The 23,929-nt window shown below is 33.9% G+C and overlaps 1 protein-coding gene across 1 annotated transcript in view; it reads right to left on the minus strand.

Moving 5' to 3' along the window:
• Positions 1-23,929, minus strand: part of SPRED1 (sprouty-related, EVH1 domain containing 1) — a 118,779-nt gene that overhangs the window by 15,758 nt on the left and 79,092 nt on the right. Inside the window, exons 3-5 of the mRNA XM_008581105.1 lie at positions 21,484-21,652; positions 18,191-18,237; positions 1,243-1,401 (exon numbers count right to left, since the gene is read on the minus strand). Of these exons, the coding sequence (XP_008579327.1) occupies positions 1,243-1,401; positions 18,191-18,237; positions 21,484-21,652 (375 nt within the window). The remainder of the gene's footprint in view (positions 1-1,242; positions 1,402-18,190; positions 18,238-21,483; positions 21,653-23,929) is intronic.

Consider the following 23,929-nt stretch of genomic DNA (forward strand, 5'->3'; position numbering starts at 1 on the left):
GCGGGTTCGGATCCTACATAGGGATGACCAGTGCACTCACAGCGCTCACTGGCTGAGCGCGGTGCGGCCGGTCTCAAAAACAAAAAAGGACAAAAAAAAATGGATAAGCAATATAAAATCCTGTAAAATGTGAATACAGCATGTTTAAATGGGAATTTATAGTCTTAAATACATAGGTTAGGGGAAAAAAAGAGGCTAAAAAAAAAGGAAAAATCAAGAAACTAAGCCTTCACAAGAAGCTAAAACAGAAAATAGCAAAACTAAAAACTAAAAACTAAAAACTAAGAATGTAGAAAAATGGAAATCAGGAGCAGAAATCAAAAAAACAAAAAGCAAATATAAAGAAAAAAGTAAAAAATCCAAAAGTTACATTCTTGAACAGGCTAATAATAAACTCCTAAGCAAGTAAGAATGATCAAAAAGGACAGAAGGCACATATTTCTAATATCAACAATGAAAAAAGGGGACATATTTATGCCAATAAACTTGAAAATTTAGATAAAATGGACAAAGCTCTTGCAAAATACAACTTGTTATATCTGAAACAAAAAGTTAGAAAATCTGAATAGTCCTTATCTATTAAAGAAATTGAATCTGTAATTCAAAACCATCTCATAAAGAAAAATCTAGGCCCACACGGCTTCAGCAGAGAATTCTACCAAACATTTAATTAAGAAATAATAACCAGTCTTAAACTCCTTCATACACTGCAAAAAAGAAACACTGCCCAACTTATTCTATGAAGCTAGCAAACCTTTATAGCAACACCTGATAAGACTATTATAAGAAAAGGAAAATTATATGTCCATCTCTTTCATGAACATAGACATAAAAATCCTAGACAAAATATTGGCAAATTGAATCCAATTTTATGTATGCATGTATGCATATGTGTATATGTATGTGTATATAATGAATATAACATGGCAACCTAGACGGGTTTATTCCAAGACTGCAAGGTTGCAAATCAATTACTACGATTTACCCAATAACAGAATAAAGGAAGAAAAAAATAGAAACATCTCAATTATTGCAGAAAAAAGCATGTGATAAAAACTTAGTCATTTAAGAGTAGAAAGATATCCTTAAAAAAGGGTCTATGAAAACATATAGTAATATCATACTTAAAGGTGAGTACTAACAGCTTTCCCCTGAGATCAGGGAATAGTCTTAATGTCTTTCTCTAACACATCCCATTTCTACATATATGAGTAACATGCTGAAAAATATTTATCTTCTCACCTGATTGGCTTGGCTTTGTAAATAGACTCTTCTGGCATTCAGATCTTCAAAGGGAGAAGGTCTTATATTTGAGCTTCTATAAGGCTCACTGGTAACAACTGTCTCTTGCTGGAAAAGGTGATCTTTCACTAGAGAACTGGAAGTATCTTCTTCGGGTGCCTAGTGGGAACAACCCTCAACTCATTAGGTGCCAGAATATTAAAAACAACAATCACAAAATAAGATACTTTCATGTTAACAAGTATTTAGCAAATTAATAAGCATGTACCACCATCATCACTATGCATGACAATTCCCAAAACTCAAATGTACATGATTAGAGACATGTAAAAAAAAAAAAAAAAAAAAAGTTATTTAAAAAAAAAAATCAACTTTATGAGTATCCCTGTTGAAAACAACTTAGAAAGAACTGAAAGGCTAACCATGCCATGTAGAAAAGACATCTAATTATAATACAGCTTTAACTAAAAGTGGCTTATATACACAGAAAATGAAGAAATTCTTAGGAAAAAACTACAAATCAATGTCTTCTTTTGCAAGTTTGTAAAAAAAATATGTACCAAGAACAGTACTGTTGATACAGTGGATCGAAAGAAGGAAGACGGTAGTAGTCCATGACCTTGTGGAATTGAGTGAATGAATAAATTAGCCTGAACTTGCTGATTACTTGGATTTCAATCATGCACAAGAGACTTAGGTTGGGGTATATGCTCAATCAATGACAAGTCACTAAAGACACTCTTTAAATGTCATAGACAATAATTTCTATGAAATAAGTGTTAAATAAGTGAAATTTAGCACACTACAAAACAGAAAATCCTGGAAGGGTTTTTTCATTTAGTTTCTTAAAGAAATGAGATAATCACTTGCTATTACCTTCCCAATTATTGTACAATAATTTGAAAAGAAATTATGACAGCCAAGTAACAAAGGATGAAATACTTACACTGGCTCATTCTAAAATTGAATTCAGAGTAATCACTATAGGACTAATGATTTTAAAGGTTCAAACCTTTATAAACTTTTAATTAAAAAAAGACAAATTTTTGTTAGCGGTACTTCTAAAATCAATCAATAAAATTCATAAAATGACTAAGATATTTTAAATTTATATATGCAAGTTCTAGTTCATGTTCTGGAACAAAGTGTCCTTCTGCCATTTAATTTCTTGGCACTCAGTTTTCTCAATTACAGAATAATAGTAACACCTATACAGTACTGTCTTATGATACTGGATTGTCATAAGGAATTAGTGAGATAATAATATAAGTAAAAGCATTTTGAAAACTAAAAGCTGTTATTGTACCAGGGAATAGGCAATTAAACTTTAAAAAATATATCTGAGAATCAATCACTTAAAGCTAACTATGTCAAAACCAGTTCACTGCTATTTTAACCTAATTTTCATAACAGTTCTAATGTGTTGTCACAGTTAATGCTAAAGTATTAGAAAGGAACGGACTAAACACTAGTATCCAACAAACATTCTTTCAAAATGCATAACTAGTATCCAACAAACATTCTTTCAAAATGCAAAATGAGTAAAAAAATTCAAGAAGTATTTTTATCGGTCCCAGAGATTTCTGAAAATAAATGACTCAAGGAATTGTCAGAAATCATTAAGTAAACTGAATAGAAAACAAAACAAAACAAAACAAAAAACATCGAGGGAGGAAAAAAAAAGGTTGAGAGAAAGAGCCTAGCTTAGAATTTTGTCTCATCCAATTAGAGTATAAAATATAATCAGCTAACTTCCCCAAATGAGTTTCTTTTTATTATAAATAAATTGGGTATAATATCTGTGTAGACAATCTTAGGGTTAGTTGGGATACTCAAGAGATTAAAAACTATAAACAAGCATAAATTATAGTATGAGTATCAGTGAGAATGATAAAATAATTTTTTTAATGCAGATGATTTTTTGATTAGGTTGTCTTTTATTGAATTACAATCTAATTGAGATGTCATTTAAGAATTACAAACTAAAATAAAGTTTTCTTTAAAAAATCTGTATCTGAATAAACAAAATGGTTATATAATCCAGTGTTTTATTATACTGACTTGGGTTATTCTATTTATATTCTGTACATTTACAATAACATTTTACTTTAAGAATAAATACATTTATTTATTTTTAAAGGGAAATATCCAAAGTGTTTGTTGTTTCGTTATTAAACAAGTAAAAATGTGCATAACATTTGGGTAGCAAATGGTTTTAAAATGTTTACCAAAATAGATGGAATTAACAGCGAATTTATAATTACACACATAAATGTGTCTCAACTAATAAAATAACGAAAGTTCAGGTATCTAATATGACAAACAAAGCAAAATACTGTTTGAAAACAGAGTTATAAAATCTATAATAATGTACATGTTATTCATGAATTTTGAGAATCAAATTAATATGTCAGAGAATCCTAAATTAGAAAAATTTTATTTTCCTACTATTTAATTATATCTCTTCAAGCAAGTTAAAAATTGAGATGCATATCAAATTGACAGAGTTAAAAGTGGTGATAAGGAAAACGGGCATTCTTATTTATTGCTAATTCTACACACACAGGAGTAAAACCTGAAACAGTCACTTCTGAAAAGCAATCTCAAGTAAAATGTATCGAAAAGCTTTTAAAACATTCACACATTTTAACCACTTCTTGAATTTAGCCAAAAACAAACAAACACAAAACAAAGTACTAAAATGAAAGGAAGAAGCTTTATGCACAACATATTTTTCTCAAACTTATTTTTAATAGTATAAAGCAAGAAACAACTTAAATGTGCCATAATAAGGGAATATAAGTAAATTATGGTACACCCATGAAATGAAATATTGTGTGGTCATTTAAATTAAGGTTTATTAATAATACCCACTATGTGGAAAATATTTAGTGTTAAAAGTCAGAATATAAAATTTTATTTACAGTATTATCATAATCATAAAAAGATAAAAGATTGGAAGAACATAAAATGGATGTTAACACCATCTTTGATGGTATGATTATGTGTAATTTCCAATTTTTCTGAGTTTTGCTTTTTTATACAGTTAATTAAAAATAAAAATCTATGTGTATACTTTCCCTGTTACTTTTGATATAAAATCATATTTTAAAATACAACAGAAAAATACTCTATCAATGAATTGGTCACTTGTTTTTTGTCTTACATACATTTTTTCCCTCTTCATTCGAAATAATGAACCGAGACATTCTACACCCTTGCCCAAAACTCTCTGGATTCATGCACAATCTCTTTATGTTAATAAAATAATTTTATACACAAGTTAACATTTTGAGTATCTTTCAAATCTATTTTCTCTTCTCAATACCCACAATTCAGTGCCTTAATGCAAGCACTCATTATCTTTTATTTTGTCTGTCTTATTGAGTAGGTTTTCTAACTGACTTCCTTGCTTTTAACCTTTGTCCTGTTATTCTTCATGCAAATCTCCTAGTTTTTCTACTCAAAACACTTCTAAGGTTTTCAATTACCAAAGCTGTGTTGGGGCACTAACCACATTCTGGAGAGGAGAGGGAAGAGGATCTGTATTGCTTGAGGAACGCTTTCATAAATATATAATTTACACAGTCCATAGGAATGGGCCTTCTTTCCCCGGGAAACACTGACTTAAGAAGACCAAGTTCAATTTTATTTCATAAAAAAATGGACAATAAACATATGAGAACATGCTGAACTTCATTCAACTAAAGACAAAAATATAATGCCATAATGCTATTATTTTATACTAACTAGGAAACAGATAAAAGATGGATAATGACACAGTGTTGGCAAGGGTCTGGAGAAATAAGAACACTTTTTGCACTGTTGGTGAAAATGCAGTTTGACAATGCCACTGGAAGGAAAAATCCATTACCTTTTGACTCAGCAATTCTACTTTGAGAAATTGACTATATATAGATACACACACTTTCTCTCTGTCTCTCTCTTTCCCTCTCTCTCTCTCTCACAGTAGCACTGCTTAAAAAAAGAAAAAGAAAACAAGGAAGAAAATATTTCATGACTATTAGTAGAGGAGTGGTTAAAAATTATGACATACATATACGATGGAATTCTATGTAGCAATTAAAAAGATCTGCATAGAGTACTCACAAGATACTATTAAATGAAAAAAGCTAGGTACAGAACAGTCAGTATGGCATGATCCCATCTGTCGGATTGGTAGGAGGATGGATAGATGAATAAATTTATGTTTATATTTTAAAAATACCAGGAATGATACACACCAAACAGTTCTGGGAAATTTTGACAGTTCTGGTGAACTGAGGCTAGAACAAGGGATTCAAGGATTTTTTTCCCCCTAAGGAAATATTGTATATACATAAACAACGACATACATAATGATATAAAGAATAATAAAATGAATATATATGTACTTGTCACCCAACTTAAAAAAGTGAATATAATCAACACAACTAATAACTCCATTGTGTTTCTTCTTGTTTATTTTTAACATCCCCCATCTCTACCATTTGGATCCTCCACAGGTAAACACTATCTTGAAGTCATTATTTTTCATTTTCTTACTCTTCTTTAGAGTTTTACCATACAAGCATAATCCTTAAACAATATTTAGTTATGGATGCTTTTGAGCTTTATTTTACTGATATCATACTATGTGGGACAATCTGAGACTTACTCTTTTTGCTCAATTTTGGGGTGAAATTTATTCACGTTCATTTGTATAGCAAGGACTCAGTTATTCTCACCTCTGTGTAGCAATGATAGCTAACACATATTAATCATTTTCTGTGTATCAGACATTGTCCCCAAAAGTACTTTACATGGGTTAATTTATTTAATCTCAACAACAATCCTTTGAGGTAGATAGTAGTATTATCTTCCCTACTCCATGTAAAGAAACTAAAGCTCAAAGGAATTAAGTAACTTTCCTGAAATGAAACAGTTACTTAAAGTGTCTGAGCCAGGACAGACATTACAATGTATCCATCCGTTCTCTATGGATGTTTGAGTTGTTCCAATTTTTTGCTATTTCAAAAAATGTGCTATGAACAATTTTGTATAGGCTGCATGGTACACAGGTACAAGAGTTTCTCTCACATATATCCAGGAGTGGGAATGCTGGTTTACAGGATATACATACGTTCCAGTTTATGTAATAATAAAGATTATTTTCCAAAGTGGTTTTAACAATTCACATACCCACAAGCAGTGTTCTGTATTCCTACCAAGACTGGGCCTTATCACAACGTTCACTTTTATATATGTATATGCTATTTAATTTCTATGATAATGGATTAGTCTTACTAAAAATTACATAGTGGCTTCCCTTAGGAGAACAAGAAACTTTGAAATGAACAAAAGAACTAAAAGCATAGGTCTGTTGCTTTAAAAAAAAAAAAAAAAAAAAAAGTCAATATATTTTCTACCATGGCTCATCCTACTGTTTCATACTTATCTCTTTTTGTTTCAGAATACTGATGTACTTGTTTCTACTACCACTTGACATCTCATAATTCTCAGTTTTTGTACATGTCACTTCCTCTTCACAATGGCTATCTTCAAATATTCCACTAAAAAACTCCTTTATACTTAACCTTCAAAAGCCTTTTGTTGATCCACTTCTGTGTTAATAATTCCCTCCTTTGAATTTCCTTAAAAATACATACATCTATCACGCTATACTCCAACTATTCTCTTACTTATATTTTTCCCATGAGCTGGTTCTACACTTTGAATGTTTATGTTCCTCCAAAATTTATATGTGGAAACTTAATCATCAATATGGTGGTATCAGGAGGTGGGGCCATCCAGAGGGGATTAGGTTCTGAGGGCTGAGCCCTCACGAATGTGATTAGTGTCCTTTTAAAAGAGGCCCCAGAGAACTGTCTTATCCTTTCCACCATGCGAGGACAGCCAGAAGGTACCAGACACTGAATCTGTCCACTCATTTTTCATGGACTTCCTAGCCACAAGAACAGTGAGACATAAATTTCTGTTGTTTATTAGCTATCCAGTCTGTAATATTTTGTTGCAGCAGCCAGAACAAACTAAGACAGCCAGTAAGGAGAGACTCTGCCTATGTTTAGCCCTAAAGCTTAGAAATATGTTTGGCATACAGTAAGAACACTATAAATAATCTGTAGTGTGCAAATATCCACAAATCAGGTCACATTAATACAGGCCTCAGGAGTAAATGTGGTATAACAGAAAAAATATATAGAAAGAGAGCTTCTTAAACAAATCTTCACAATAAAAATACCTTTCTGTTAAAAGTTCAAATTATGCAAAAAATAAAAATCCTTCCCATAATCCTACTCCCTTGGAATAGCCCATTACTATTTGACATGTATCTTTTTAGACTTCCTAATGTGTAAGTATATGTTTACACTCTATGTCTTAAACTCACATCTGGCAAGGGCCTTCTTGCTGTGTCAACTGATGGAGGAAGGGTGGAGTGAGGGAGAGGGATGGGAGAGGAATAAGAGAAGGTGAGAGGTGGAGAAAGAGGGAGAAGGAGGTGGAGAAAGAGGAGGAAGAGGGAAGGAGGGAGGGAGAGAAAGGGGCCAAATTTATTTTTATAACAAACCTACTCTTTCCATAACTAACCCTCACCTGCAATAATGACATAAATCCATTCATCAGGGCAGAGTCCTCATAACCTAGTCACCTCTTATTAGGCCTCACTTCCCAGCACTGTTGCCTACAGGTTAAGTTTCTAATGCATGAACTGTGGGGAACACATTCAGACCATAATACCCTCTGTATAATTTGATTCCATTTATATTCTAGACAATCTATCAGTTAGTGCTTTTTTTCCCGCTTCAGAACACTCCATGGACCTTTCCCCATATCACTCTGAAATGGCTGCAAAGAAGTCCAGTGTTTGTATATGTCATTTATTACTTAGCCAATACTCTAATTACGGGCATTAGATTGTTTCCAAATTTTTGTTATATACATTTTAATGTACCTCCTTATACATACATTTTGTGCATTTTAATATTTCCTTAGGATTAATTATCATAAATAAAATTATTAAACAAAGGAATTGCATATATTCAATTATATTAACAAGCTACCCTTTGGAAAGCTTATGTACCAACTGAAAACACCTCAATAGTTTATGACAGAGGGACCACCTCCTTACATGTCCGCCCACATTGGGCCTTACCACTTACCAATCTTTGCTAATCTAACAAGAAAAATACTATTTTCTAAAAAGATTATCAGTACAATTTCCATAATGAAAATTAATATTAACCAAAAAATTAATTTTCTTAGCTTGTATGTGATTGGGTAAAAAAGTGTTTAGACTTAATAAAATTTCTGTTTTTTACTGGATTATAATCTCTGAAAAGTAACAACTACTACGGAAACATGAACATAACACAAAGTGAAGTGGTAAAAAATACCAAAAATCTACAGAAGCAAAAAGTTGAACATGAGACATGCATGAAGACTGTACATCCATTAGCATGGTCTCTAGCTTTTAAAAAACCATCTGTAGCAGTTATATACATGCACATTCAATGAGGTCAGTATTATGTGCCAGCACAGGCTCACCTGTATTATCTATAAAGTAACCCATGCCAATATTTAATGTACAGTGGAAATCTGTTTTACTCTCAGTTGCTGGTATAATAATTATTCTTCTATGGTTGCTAAGGGATTGTTCAGCATTTTCTTTTTCCAAGATAACTACAGCAATTTTCTGTGGAGAAGCAAAAGGATACAGAGTAAAGCAATAAAATAATTCCAGCTGTAGCTCTCTATCAGAACATAAGGCCAGATGACAGCTACAGAGAAAATAAAAACAGACTTTGCTTCTCTCCTTCCTTTGCCTCTTCTAGTATTAATTATGAGACAGAAAAAAATCTAACGTTGTTCTGGCAAACCTTTTTAAAAAGTGATTCCCAATAAATAAATCAAGTATGGAAGAAAGTGATGTCACAGTCTACATACTGCTCAAGAATTTCATTTTTGTAGTTGTATATCACAAATCACAAACTTGAAAAATGTGTGGCTGGGTCATATGCAACAAGAGAAGTTTTTAACTTATATTATTGGTTTATCAAATGATGAAAGAAGTTTAAGACTTTCTTTAATATAAAATCTTTGCATTGTAGCATTTCATATGTTAAAAAGGCTATCAAAGCAATTATTCTTTTGGTATTTAAAATTACATGCTTAAATTATGCCAACTTAGAAATCAAAGAAAAAGAAAAAAAATTTCCCACAATTTCTCAAGCCCACCAAAATCATTACAAATATTTCGGTATAGTGTTTTGAGTAGCAATTCATTTTAGATTTGGCCACAATTGTCTCCTATTCTGGTCTTTAGAATTCTTCAGTTACTTTTGATCAGTTTAAGGATAAGATTAAATTAACCCTTAAGTTTTTAATTTTGTATTTGTCTATGAGCTCTGTCTAGAAACATTAACAGCTTATTGTATTTTCTCTAAGCAACCTGAACACACTAATCTGCGATGCAACAATATGGAATATGAAAAATGTACCAAGACATAATGTCTAGCAACAATAGTAAAGGAAAACAAGTCCATTACCATGGCTTATTTGACAAAAGAACCAAACTACCTTTCTAACAAAAAGCCAGTTCATCTTAAATGTGTATTAGGTTTGCAGAGATTATTTACTGTCTATATAGATTTATGTTTGAGTTAATAAGCAGTAGTTACATAGTTCCTGCTAACGATATAAATCTTTATACAACGCTTTAACCAGTAAACCTATTTCTAAGATTTCATCCTAAGGTCACAATCAAAGATGCAAACAAAATTTTATGTAAAAGGCTGTGGAAAATAAACTTTCAACAATATGTGAATAGTTAACTAAACTGCAGTATAGCTACCCAATAAAATGGCTAAAAATCTCTGAAGTCAGACTGTGTAAATTCAAATTTTATAATTCATACTACTTAAATTCCAACTAAGACCATCGCCACCACAACCAATACAAACAAAAGTCCTATCAAAAAAACAATCAAAATGGCTGTTGGAAAAATGGAATGGTTTGGTCAGGGCCCTCACCAGGTTGGGTGTGGTTCATCAGCCTTTGTAAGCGTGTGTGTGTGTGTGTGTGCGTGTGCGTGCGCGTGCGCGTGCGTGTAGTTAGAGGGCATGCACGTCAAGGTATCTTTTTGGTTTTGTTGCTATTCTTGCGCGCGCGCGCGTGTGCGTGCGCGTGTGTGTGCGTGCGTGTAGTTAGAGGGCATGCACGTCAAGGTATCTTTTTGGTTTTGTTGCTATTCTTGTGTTCTTTTCCAGAGAGAGGGGGAGAGAGAGTTTTAGTGAAGCAGGCGGGCGGGCGTTTGACCGGCACAGCCATGCTTTCCAACCTATGGCTCCAAGGACCGTTTGGCTGGTTACCTAGCTCATAGACCTGCATGTTAGCTCACAGAGACCTGTGTGAAGGGGTCTGGTGACCCAGCCTGGAGTATGAAGGGTTTGTGACCCAGCCTGTGAATGGGCTTGAGGGGTCTGGGAGCTCCAGACCCAGCCCACATGCAACAATTGGCCCAGATGGCAGGATTACCAGCAGGTAAAAGAGCCCGACAACTAGTCTGGTCACCTAGCTTTACACCTGGCGTCACGAACAGGATTAAGAGCTAGACAACTGGCGCTGTGAGGACTCCAGGCTAAGGCAATGGCCAAGAGATTTTAAACTGACTGTGTTTAAAAAATACGTTCCCCATGCTTTTAAAAAGAAGTACGCAGTTGTATATAATGAGCAAGAAGAAAGAAACTCCTAGGCAGAAGCGCCCAAAGTATTGATAGCAGTTATCTTTGGGTGAGGATAAATGATCGCTAATTTCATTTAAATAATTTTCTAAATATCCAAATATTCTACATAAAGATATAGTAGTCTAAGAGTCAAGAAAAAAACTTAAATAAAACATTATGCAAAAAGGTTATATACAAAGGGTTTTTTTTGCTTCTTTATTGGATAATAAATAAAACCCAACCCAAAATATATCAGGGCTTTTGGAACTTAACTGTAGGATAGAACTTACTGAAGGATGGTGACACGTAGTATTATCATTAAATACTTTCTACTAGCTAAATAAAGTCTATCTGTTAATGTTGTTTTCAGATATAGAGCCTTTATTAAAATATTACCACCTTTGAAAAACAGTACATGAACAATTCATAGCCCCCTTGCCTAAAGCAAAATTACTTTAAACAATAAATGTAAATCATAGCACTTTTCATCATTTTGACTCAGAAATGACATTATCTAATTCTAAAAAAGATTAAGTTACTCAAGCATTTCTCAATGGCCAAAGGAGAAAATATGACAGCTTTTCACTTCAGATTGATCAGGTCTCATCTTCTGCCCAAAAGTATATTTTAAGATCTTTTCCTCTTATAATTTCAAGCCTGTTGTGAGATGAGTTTTGTTATCAATCCAGCATATCTGAACAATAAGAGTTGTAAATGTTATAACTGACAACTCTGGTTAGAAAAACACTAAAAATGATCTTAAAACAAGCACAAGCTAGCATTTTTTTAAAAAAGCGCAAAACCTTAATTTCCCCACTAAAAGTCAAAGGCTAGCCAGTTAACTCAATAGGTAGAGCGTGATGCTGATAACACCTACATCAAGGGTTCCAATCCTTGTACCAGCCAGTAGCTCCCCAGCCTTCAAAAGAAAATAAACAAATGAAAAAAATATCATACACTAATACTGGCTGTGTTTTTTTAAAATCCTAATTTTTATGATTTTTCTTCACCATACTACACATCAGGGATAAAATGTGAACAAGATAGGATTTTAAATCCAAATGATCTGTTATGAAACTGTTTGAAGACAGGAAAGGTAGACTTCTTTCTATTGACTTATGATATAACTGAGGAAGGCACTGAATTGGTGAAAGCAGAAACTTGCCCACCAGCAAACAACCAATGTCTAGTACAGTTATTAGCATATCATAGGTACTCAAATATTTACTGAATGAATTCATGAATATTCAAAATGGAAAGGATTTCCACTCAGACATTTAATGCCTTCGAGGCATGTTTATGAACATAATCATTACCTCCTAATCATTACTTCCTCTGAGTTAAAAAAATTAGATAATGGGTTATTCTTCTAAACTATATTAGTTGTCCTTGCAAATGATGATCAATAAAGTAAACCTGATATAATCACTACCTTAAGTCACAGTCAACTTGTATTCAATATAATCTCAAATGAAACTTAATATGGTGCATTTTATTCCTAGAAGTTAAATAAAGTAGAATACATTATAACCTCCATCATATTCCAAAAGAAGAATGATCTTCTAAAACTTTGGCACACGGTGAAATAAATAATACTGAGGTAAATTTAAGAGTTTTCTTTTTCAGTTTTAATTTCGGACATTGACTTAAGAAATTAGCTATTGTTCTAATCATCATAAGGAAAAGTTAAACTTCTTTTTCTGCTCATGCATTAGTTATGTATTGCTGCATAAAAAGTTACCACAAAATTTAGTATCTTCAAACAACAAACATCTATTATCTGTGACTTCTGTTGAGTCAGAAATTGGAGAGCAACTTAGTTGGGTGGTTCAGGCTCACAGTCCCTCATAAGGTTGCAGTCAAGATATTAGCCACAGCTAGTTATATGAGGGCTTATTTCGGGCTGGGGGACTTGCTTCTAAAACGGCTCACTTCACATGGTTGTTCTTAGAAGGTCCCAGTTCCTTGCTGGCAGTTCTAGTTGGCAGAAGTCCTCAGTTCTTCACCAAATGGATCTTTTCATAAAGCTAATCAAGTGTCCTTGCATAAAGCAGTTGGCTTCTCTCGGAGTGAACCGAGAGCAAGCAAGATGGAAGCCACATTTTCTTATGACCTATCCTCAAAGGTCACACTTCATCATTTCCGTTACATTCTATTTGTTAAAGTGACTCACTAAGTACAGCCGACACTCAAGGAGAGGGGAATGACAAGATGGAAGCCACATTTTCTTATGACCTATCCTCAAAGGTCACACTTCATCATTTCCATTACATTCTATTTGTTAAAGTGACTCACTAAGTACAGCCGACACTCAAGGAGAGGGGAATGAGACTACAGTGAAGTGGAGTATAAAAGTTTGTGGACACATTCTAAAACTACCAAGTTTGCTGCTCTTTGGACACAAATACTTACATTTTCTCAAATGCAAAACACACTCACCCTCTTCCAAAGACTCCCCCGCAAAATCTCATCTCTTTACAATAACTACTTCAAATCTAGGATGTTGGCATCTATGCAGGTCCACATACAGATGAAACTTCTTGGGTACAGTTCCTTAAGTACAGTTCCTTCAATATAGTTCCTCTCAATCTGAAGACCCATGAGCTAAAGAGATGATTGTTTACCCAAAATACAATGGTAGGACAGGCAGAGGATAGCTGTTATATGATCTTCTTGTTCAAAAATGGAGAAAATAAAAGGAACAATGGGGTCACTGGTCCACAGCAATTCTGAAATCAAGGTGGGAGTGCTGGAAATTCCTTCAGAATAACGGAGGACCTGGATATAATTCCCCACAGCTTTTGGCTCTGCCATTTGAGATCTGGGTTCTGATTTCTGAATCACCCTTCCATTTTCATAAAAGGTAATTCATGTTTGCATCTGCATAGTGTTTTTCAACCTGCTTCCTACCAGTGGAATTTTGGGGACCCAAAGGGCCTCTTTTCAGTCCAAGTTGGTGGCATTCCAGACAATTATATTGGCTGAAAAACCTTTGGATAACTTTGTCGGTCTCTTGTGAATCTCATTGGGGTTTGCTCCATTAGATAAAAAGTACACTCACAAATCTCTGAAACTCTTCTCTACCTTAAACTTCTGCTAAGGGACATACACTTAAGCTTCTTATAAACCCAAGCACTTTGAATGAAAGGTTCTCTGAGGTATGACCTTAGATCTTTCTGAGATCATAACAAAGGAATTTACATTACACCCTTGGCTTCATCCTTAGACAATGCTTGTCTGAGAGGGTCCTGGATATGATCTTTGGAAACCATTTCTTAATTTTTTTTTTTTTTTTGTCCTTCCTGAGACCAGCTGCACCGCGCTCAGCCAGTGAGCGCACTGGCCATCCCTACATAGGATCCGAACCCGCGGCGGGAGCACTGCTGCGCTCCCAGCGCCGCACTCTCCCGAGTGCGCCACGGGCTCGGCCCGCATTTCTTAATTTTAGTATAGTAATGACATACTGAGTGGCTGAGAATTTTCAAAACCAGCAAGTTTAGCTCCTTTTTGTTTAGGAACCCTACCTTCGTGCAGTGAGAAGAAACCAAACGATAGTTTTAACCTTTTGACAGAAAACCTCTTTAGCTAGATAATCTAATTCATTAGGTACATTTTCTGCTTTCCACATTACTGCAGGTGATAATGTTGCTAAACTTTCTGCCACTACAAAAAGAATTCTTTTTCTTCAGTTTGCAATATGGTTTTCTTCATTTTCATTTAAGGCCTCACTGATAGTCTGCTCAAAGACCTTTAAGCTTCTAGTAACAGCCTCCTCAGGACTTCACTAAAAAACTCTCCTCAAAGACCTTCCAGCTCCCATTTATTGTCCAGTCCAAAGTCACTCCCACATTTTAAAGTATTTGTTAAGGCAACACCCTATTTATAGGTACTGAAATCTTCATTGGTAATAAATCATTCCCTAAATTAGTGGCTTAATATAACAAGCATTTATTGTTTCACAGTCTCTATGGGTCACAAATTCAAGAATAGCTTAAGTAGGTGGTTTTGGCTCAGGGTCCCTCATTAAGTTGCAGTTAAGATAATAGCTGCAGATATCTGAAGGCTTGTTTGGAGCTGAATGACCTACTTCCAAGATGACTAACCCATATGGCTACTGTCTGAAGGCTTCAGTTCCTTACCACATGGACGTGCAGATATCTGAAGGCTTGTTTGGAGCTGAATGACCTGCTTCCAAGATGACTAACCCATATGGCTACTGTCTGAAGGCTTCAGTTCCTTACCACATGGACACCTACATAGGGTTGCTTGAGGGTCCTTATAACATGGCAGGAGAGCATCACCCAGAAATAGTGCTCTGTGAGAGGGAGCTAGACAGAAGCTGCAATGTCTTTTATGACCTATCTGTGGAAGTCACACTCTCGTTTCTACCACATTCTCCTTGTTAAGATAACTCACTAAGTATAGCGCACACTCAATGGGTGGGAATGATTACATTCCACCAAATGGAAGAAAATAAAAATATTTGTCAATCTACTTTAAAAGCATCACAAAATTAAAAAAAAGAAAACATAAGAATTAAAACTTGATACAAAAATTACTTACTGAAATTACATTTAAATTGAAGCCTATTACTAGTTTCTCCAGTGACACTGCAAATTTTCTATTCTATTGTGGATATAAAACTAAGCAAGCACTTTAATGTTTAATGAAACTAAGATATAAACAACCCCTTTAGGCGAGTGTGTGTGTTATGTTTGTGTAAACTGTTGGACTGAGGGCACTGAAGCAGAGATCCCAAGGAGCTAACAATAGAATAATTACTCTTGCTGCATTTGCTATACAATAATCTCCTTTACTAGCTTTCTCCTCCCTATTTCTAACTTTTTATTATTTTGCCTGCCTCTGTAATAAATTTATTATGCCTCATCCATATCCTCCACATTTTTTACCCTGTACCAAAGCCTTCACTTATAATGGTACTTGTAGTGAACATGATTATGAAAACATACAACAGTTTTTACAATATCTATTAATTGCTATATGTACAAAATCTTGCAAACTATGTTTTTTACATAATGTTATATATAGATATTAGGTGAAACCAAATCAAGAGTATTAAAACTAAATAAAAGACATAGTGTTAATATGTGAAAAGTCTACTTTTTTAAATTGAATTTTAACCAAATTTACTTTCATCACAAGGAAGGAATTCCAAAAGTGTATCTTCCATTTCCAGCCCCACATTTTAATTGATACCAGAACAAAATGAAACCTTGTAAAATATTTAACTAAAAAATATATTTATTTTTATATTGTATTACATATTTTCTATATTTAATTAAAGGCAATTCACTGTATTTTAAAAATAATAATTAACTATCAATGAAATCAACACATTCACACACACAAGAACTCTCAAATATATAAGAGGATGCGTAATTATGATACATCCATTAAAAAAATACAACTGAAACATTAGAAACTGTAAAGTTGAAAAATACTGAAGGACAAAAAAAATGTTACTATGTATTTAAGTGATCAAAGCACTGTGGCATAATGATACCATCATAACACATGTTTATGCACTTATGTATACAGATAAATATGCCAAAAGCCATATTTTAAAATATGTATGGAGGTTATCATAAATATTAGCACATTTGTTTTTTCTTTAAATTCTGTTACATAACTCAAATTTTCTAAAATAGACATATTTATACTTTCTAATTTAAAAAGTATTAAAATAAGGAACTACATACATAAAACACTTGCCATGTCCTTAGGTCACAACTATTCTAAAAAAATATGAATACTGGAATACTAACACAACACATGTATATAAATTTGGGTTCTTTTACTATTACCATAAAAATAGTAATACTACGGGAAATTTGAAAAATACTGAAAAGCTTTAAAAAGAAAGCTGTATAGCTCAGAATCCCACAATCCAAGGGTAACCAACAAATATTTAGCATTTTAGCTGAGTAATAAGGACAATACCATTTTTGTGTTTTTATTGCTCACCATATTACAAGCAAATTCTTAAACAATAAAGGTTTTAATAGTTGCATGACAGATGTACCTTAAATTATTAAACCATTCCTATCATTGTCCTATGGTTAGCTATTTAGATAGCTTATTTTTTTTATCAAATAATATATATAATTATATATATATAACTTAATCCATGTATAAAATGTTTTATGCATCTCTATTTCCTTAGTAAACATTACTGAAAAATAAATCACTAGATCAACAGGCAAGAGTATTTCTTTTTGCAGGGGTGGCTGCCTGGTATGGGAATCCAAACCTCAGTTTTTATAATACTGAGATCTAACTAACTGAGCTAACCAGTCACCTCTCTATTTTAAAGGCTTTTTAATACATATTGCCAAACTGTTTTCTAGGGGAAAAATGCACCAATATACATTTTCTCCAGCAAAGCATCGATATGTCAGTCTCACAGACACATGCAACATAGGGTGGTATCCTTTTTTTAAACCTTTGATCATTTGGTAATTAAAAATGCTAATTTGGTCAAAAATTTAGATCCATATACCAGACAGCTGCTAATAAAAAAAAAATGTTAATTTACTTTTATGTATACTACCTGCTGATTACCAGTAAGCTATAACACAATAGTGTCCCCATATGCTTATTAGCAATTTATAATTCCTTTTCCTTGAATTTTTTACATAAGAATCTTGCCTATTTTTCTTCTGGGGGATGGGATATCTCTGATGGTTAATTTTATGTGTCAATTTGGCTAGGCTATGGTACCCAGTTGTTTGGTCAAACATTAGTCTAAATGTTGCTGTGAAGGTATTTTTAGATGTGACTAACATTTAAATCAGTAGATAGTAAAGGAGATTTCCCTCCATGATGTAGATAGCCTCATCCAATCAGTTGAAGGCCTTAAAAGAAAAGACTGAGGTCCTCTGAAGAGGAAGAAATTCTGCCTGGAGACTGCCTTTCAACTTAAGACTGCAACATCAACTCATGCAATTTTTAGCATGCCTGCCTGTCCACCTGCCCTGTGGAGTTCAGACTTGCCAACCCTTGCAATTTTGTGAGCCAATTCCTTTAAAAAAAATCAAAATGAAACAAAAACACTTTCTCTCTATATATTAGTTCTATTCCTCTGGAAACCTTGACAAACAGTGTCCTGGAAATTTTCATAATTTATTAGCTGCTTATTATTGAGGCTAGTGATTTCCTCTACATCCTTTATTTTTTAGAAATTCCTTTCAAGCCAAACTACTTACTTGTAAGTCATCTTCTCCTTCAGCTTCATTTTTTGATGCTGGGCATCCTAAAAAAAAAAAAAGTTAATTAAGCACAGAATTTTTGTTTCAGATTTTAGTATTAATGGCTAACTGATTATGTCATTACAACACTTTAGAAGAGTGTTATTATTCAGAGATCATTCTGGGCTGCCTGACAATCAGTCAGACATTAGCCAATTGTTTTTGCTCCTTTGTTAGAATAAAGTGATTATTTCCCTCTTCTACAGGTAAATTTCCAGTTACTTATTAAAGAGTTGTTTTCTCTGAAAGCATACCACCTCTAGCAAGCCCTACCCTAATTCTTCCCAAATACTCAAAACGCTGGGCACATTATATGCATCACACTCTTCGTTGTTTAGGTTATCCCAACATGTGATTTATTCAATTTTTCTAAATGCTCTGACCCAGGAAAGAGTATTTGGTACCCAGAACCAGTATTTTAGCTGCTTTAGTTCAGAAAGAAAATGAGTCTTAATCCAATATTGGTAGTCAATGGCCAATTGTTGCCACTGACTTTTATGCATCAATGTCTCTGTATAGGTTTTCATTGTGTTCAAAAGTACCTTTAGATTCCTATAAATTAATAAAAATGCATTTGTCCTAGCAAAGTATTCTGAGTTTATGCTACCCTGAGACACATACCTAACATGAAGTAGGCATGAGATAAGGAGAAATTTGCCCTTTGGAAAGAAGAGCATAGTCTTTTCTTAGTATAGCATAAAACACTAAGTAAAAGAAATTTAATAGGATTGTTGAAAGTCTACACTGCAGCTGATAATGATGCTAACCAGTATGTTTAAAAAACGTTCACAAATAGGGCCGGCCCGGTGGCGCACTGGATAGTGTGCCACTTGGGAAGCGCGGCGGCGCTCCCACCCGAGGGTTCGGATCCCACATACAGACCGGTTCCCGCTCACTGGCTGAGCGAGGCGCGGGAGCAACACCGAGGTTTGCAATCCCGTTGCCGGTCCCCGGTCCGGTATGGGGGCAACACTGAGGGTTGCGATCCGTTGCCGGACACGGAAAAAAGACAAAAAGACAAAAAAAAAAAAAAGTTCACAAATAAGACAGGCTGAGTACTGTAGTCTATTCTACCTGGCTAGGAGTTTGTAAGCTCCTCCTTATAAACTGCTTTTTAAAACACTAAATCCAATCTATTTGATCCTAGTGAAAAAAAAGTATACACTTATGGGACATGAGCATGGGCTTAAAAGTAATTCAAAACTTGAAAATAAATTATATAAAATGCAACAGCCATGGACGATAATTTCTTCTTTAAAGCACTGGTTCTTTAAACCTGGCTAAAAATTAGAACCAAGTGCGGAACTTTTAGAAAATACTCTTATACTGATGCCAGAGTATAGCCCCCAACTAAAAGATGTCAAAATCTCTGTAGGATGATGCTCAGGGCATCACGCATTTTTTTTTCCTTTTTGTCTTTTTTACTGACTGGTAACGGGATTGCAACCCTCGGTGTTGTGCCCGTACCGGGGACCGGCAATGGGATCGCAACCCTCGGTGTTGCGCCTGCACCGCGCTCAGCCAGTGAGTGGGAACTGGTCTCCACATGGGATCCGAACCCTCAGCAGGAGCACCGCCACGCTCCCAAGCGGCGCACTCTCCAGTGCGCCACCGGGCCGGCCCGATCATGCATTTTTTACTTTTGAAGTTTCTTGCACTACAATAACTGCTAGGTTGAATCCTAGGATCCATGGTCAATGTTTTAATTTTTTTTTTTTTTCAAATTCAAAGCACAATCTTTTGACTAGAGCAACAATTTCCTCACCATATTCCTCTCAGAGCTTTTAAAAAATAAGGATGTCTCAATTCTACGCCCCAGAAAGTAAAATTTAATTGATCTAGAGTAGAGACCAGAGATTCTTTTTTTTAAAATTGAAATATAATTGATTATGAATATTTGTGGGGTACAGAGTTGAATGTCAATACCCTGTGTACCATGTGTGATGATCAAGTAGGATAACTGGCGAACTCATCATTATAAAACATAATCATTTCTTTCTGTTGAGGACATTCAATCTTCTCTATTCTATTCACTTGCTAACTAACATGCAGTAAATTGTTAATTACAGATGCCTAGCTCAACTGTACATCAATAGAACTTATTTTTCCTAACTTCCATTAACCCATTTCTTGCTATCCTCTTCCCCCTGAGACCAGTGATTTTATTCTTCAAAAACTTCCCAGGTGATACTAATATGCAGCTCAGGTTGAGAGAACACTGATATAGGAAAGAATTTATGGGTTCTTGTAATAAAGATAAAATGACTAATGACTATCATTTCATGGTAATTTTTTCTGAATCAGAAATTAAAGATTGCTTGTTTATCACATTCTTATCTTTTAAAGTAGCTAAATAAATTATTTAACCACAATTTCATGCACTATCAAAACAGATCTGTACTAAGCATTTCCCTGTTCTAGCGTGTGGTCTCATAATTATTTTCAATTAATTTCTTCAATTTGTCCTATTAAAATGCCATCTTCAAATATACAAATCATAATGCTATCTAAGATTTTGATTCAGTAACTTTACATAGAAAGTTATTTCCATTAATAGAGATAATTTTCCCTCTTAATTAGAAAAAAAAATCAAATCTTAGTTATTTCTTCCTTTATGGAAAGAAATAGGTTTTAATGTGATTTCTTTCTGTTTAAATAAGCACAAGCTAGTCTTCTATGAAACTATATTCTTCCCGCATTCAAAACCTGCATGCTTTAAAGTTAACCATCTTAATAGATTACATATCTTATAAAAGGGATAGCGTGGGTTGTGTCTTTGCTGATCCTCAAAAATCAAATCAAGTAAAGAATTTTGTCATTGAATAACTAAGGTCTACATATATTTGAATATTTCAAGTTGTCTTTATCTAATTACCAAAAAAAGGGTGTGACTGATATCATAACATACATACAAGTGGAATACCTCAGAGTGATTTTGACAGCTCTACCTTACTGCTCCACTCTTCTTCAAGCACTTATTTTAAAACATATTAGTTACCTGAAGGCTGCTGTTAATGGGCTCTTCAAAATAACACATGTAACTGGCACAGACTGTGATGTGACAAATATAAAATAGGCTAAGGAGCCCATTATTTTTTTTTCTACCTAATGTGAACTTTTCAAAGCCTGGTCATGTATCACAAAAGCTGATTTGCTTAAAGTGGCAGAACTATTTGGGGTCAACTTTAAGAAATAGACCTCTACTATATATAATTGGTAAACATATTAATAAAAAGAGTAAGAAAACCTACCTTGAGAAATATCCTCTATAGCTCTTCGAATGCCTCTATCAAAAGCCCTAGCATCAGCAGGACTTTGAAAAGTAAGGCCAAACTTCTTGTCATCAATCTTCCAGTGGTGAAATGTTGGAGTGACCTTATTATAAATGAGGTCTTTTTTAAGCATACACTCCAAAACCACCTGTCAAAAGTCAAACACCAAAAAATTAACATACATATATCGAATGCATATAATGTAGCTCTTTGATACAAACCGAGGTGAGAAAAAAGCTATTGCTTTCTTAAAAATTTTTAAATAAATAAAGACATCTTGCTATTAATCAACTTCACAGAGCCATTCAATAAAGAGATTAAGATGGAATCAAAAAAAGTAATTCAATAAAGAGATTTAGACAGAATGATACAATTTGCAAACAGTATGGTTATCATACACCTATTTTAAAGAATGCACATATACACATACTCCTACTGCATATAAAATTACCAGAAGAATATGCCAGGAATTACTTCTGGGAAAGAGGTAGGGTGGTAGTTGTAATAGAAATTAGGTTTTTAAAATCACTTTCCTGAATTTCTTAAAAGATCTATTAATATTTTGTTCGAGGATTTAATGGTCATAAGCAGTAGATCAAATATCCACTTTGCCACTTTCTCAAGTTATGTATTTACGTGAATTACCTAATCCTTTAAAGCCTTAGTTTCCTCATCTATAAAACAGGAATAGCAAAATTAAATATCTCATAGCTTAAATGGAATTACTAAATGACCATTCATGTAAACAGCTTTACACAATATGTGAACGATATACCCTTTTTGCTTTTTATTTTTATTTTGAAATTATTTCAAATTGATAGAAAAATAACAATAATATGGAAAATTCTTGTCTGGCCTTTACCCAGGTTTGCCACATTTATTTTTAATGTTCTCTCTTTTTGTGTATGTACATGTATAAACTTCATTTCATTCTGACCTACTTCAAAAGGTCATATATTTTAATACTTGAGAATTAAAAGAGCAATGCTGTTCTTTTATGTAATCGCAGTACAGTGATCAAATTCAGAACATTTAAAACACAATACTTTAATCTACAATCCATATTCCAATTTTATCCACTGTGCTAGTAACATCTTTTATAGCATTTAAAAAAACTCTTGGTGCAGGATCCATTCCAGCATCATACATTATATTTAGTTACAATGTCTCTTCAGTCTTTCTCAATCTAAAACAGTTCCTCAGACTGTGTGTTTCGTGACATTCATAATACACTTTTAATAAATGTTAACTTATCACTACTACATAAAAGTGAATCTATGAGTGAGCCTTGTGATTAATGAATCAAAAACTATAACTACACATCTTAATTATTTTGGAAATACCCTATGAGAAAGGAGGAGCAAAAAAATTTAAAACAATCCAAATAAAACACAGATCCCATTATCCTACTCACAGTACTTATAAAGGTGTCAAATCATTTTGCTTACTTGTTTACTGTTTATCTCTGCTGTCCCCCCGACTAGATCATAAACACTACAAGAGTAGAAATTTGGACGTGTTTTCTGCCAAATTCCTGGACCCAGAATAGCAAATGACATGTAATAAATGTTCAATAAGAATCTGGTGAAAGACTGAATAATTTTTCACCACCTCCACTCTATTCCAATTACCATTATCACTTCCATGCCTCTTCTGTGCACCTGCTCATAACCCCCTTAGAATAGTTTCACTACTTTGCAGGTGGAGTGATGATCTTTACAAAAACATAAATTTTATTTATCAGACCACTCCCCTTGCTTCAATGTCTTCAGGGTTTTCTCAGTGCTTTCAAGCTCAAAACCAAAATTCTTACCATGACTTACCAGGCCCTGCAGAAGTTGGTCTTTGTCTGATGAGTTCCATTCTTATTTCCTACTCTCATCCTGACTCTCTATGTTCAAGGTTACACTGACTTCTTTTACATCCTTCAGTGCCCTTGCAATACTACTACCCTCTCTCTGGAACTCCTTTTTTCATCTTTACCTTTTTAATACCTCCTACTCATCTAGATAAGATCTCAACACACACATAACTTCCTGAGAAAAGCCTTTCCTGACCCCTAGACTGAATAAAGTCTCTGATATACAAGGGTGCTTCAAGAATTTTGTAGAAAAATGGAATTAAAACATGTCATTCTACAAACTTTTTGAAGAACCTCTTGAACATATTTACAATTTTTAAATTTGAGTGATTATTTGATTAATGCCTGTCTCCCCCATTAGTATATTAGCAGGGTGATGGCAGAGACTGTGCTGCATTTGGCCATCACTGTATCCCCAATCCTTACACTACAGTAGGCAACATACAGTAGATACTCAACAAATATTTCTCTTCAGAAAAATACATGTGTACAAATTTTTGTATAAATTTTCAGGCTTTATGCACTCCCCTAGAAACTCACACACGGATCATGAATTAGAAATCT

This window comes from Galeopterus variegatus, unplaced genomic scaffold, assembly GCF_000696425.1.
Source record: "Galeopterus variegatus unplaced genomic scaffold, G_variegatus-3.0.2 Scaffold90, whole genome shotgun sequence".
Classification (NCBI taxonomy): Eukaryota; Metazoa; Chordata; class Mammalia; order Dermoptera; family Cynocephalidae; genus Galeopterus; species Galeopterus variegatus.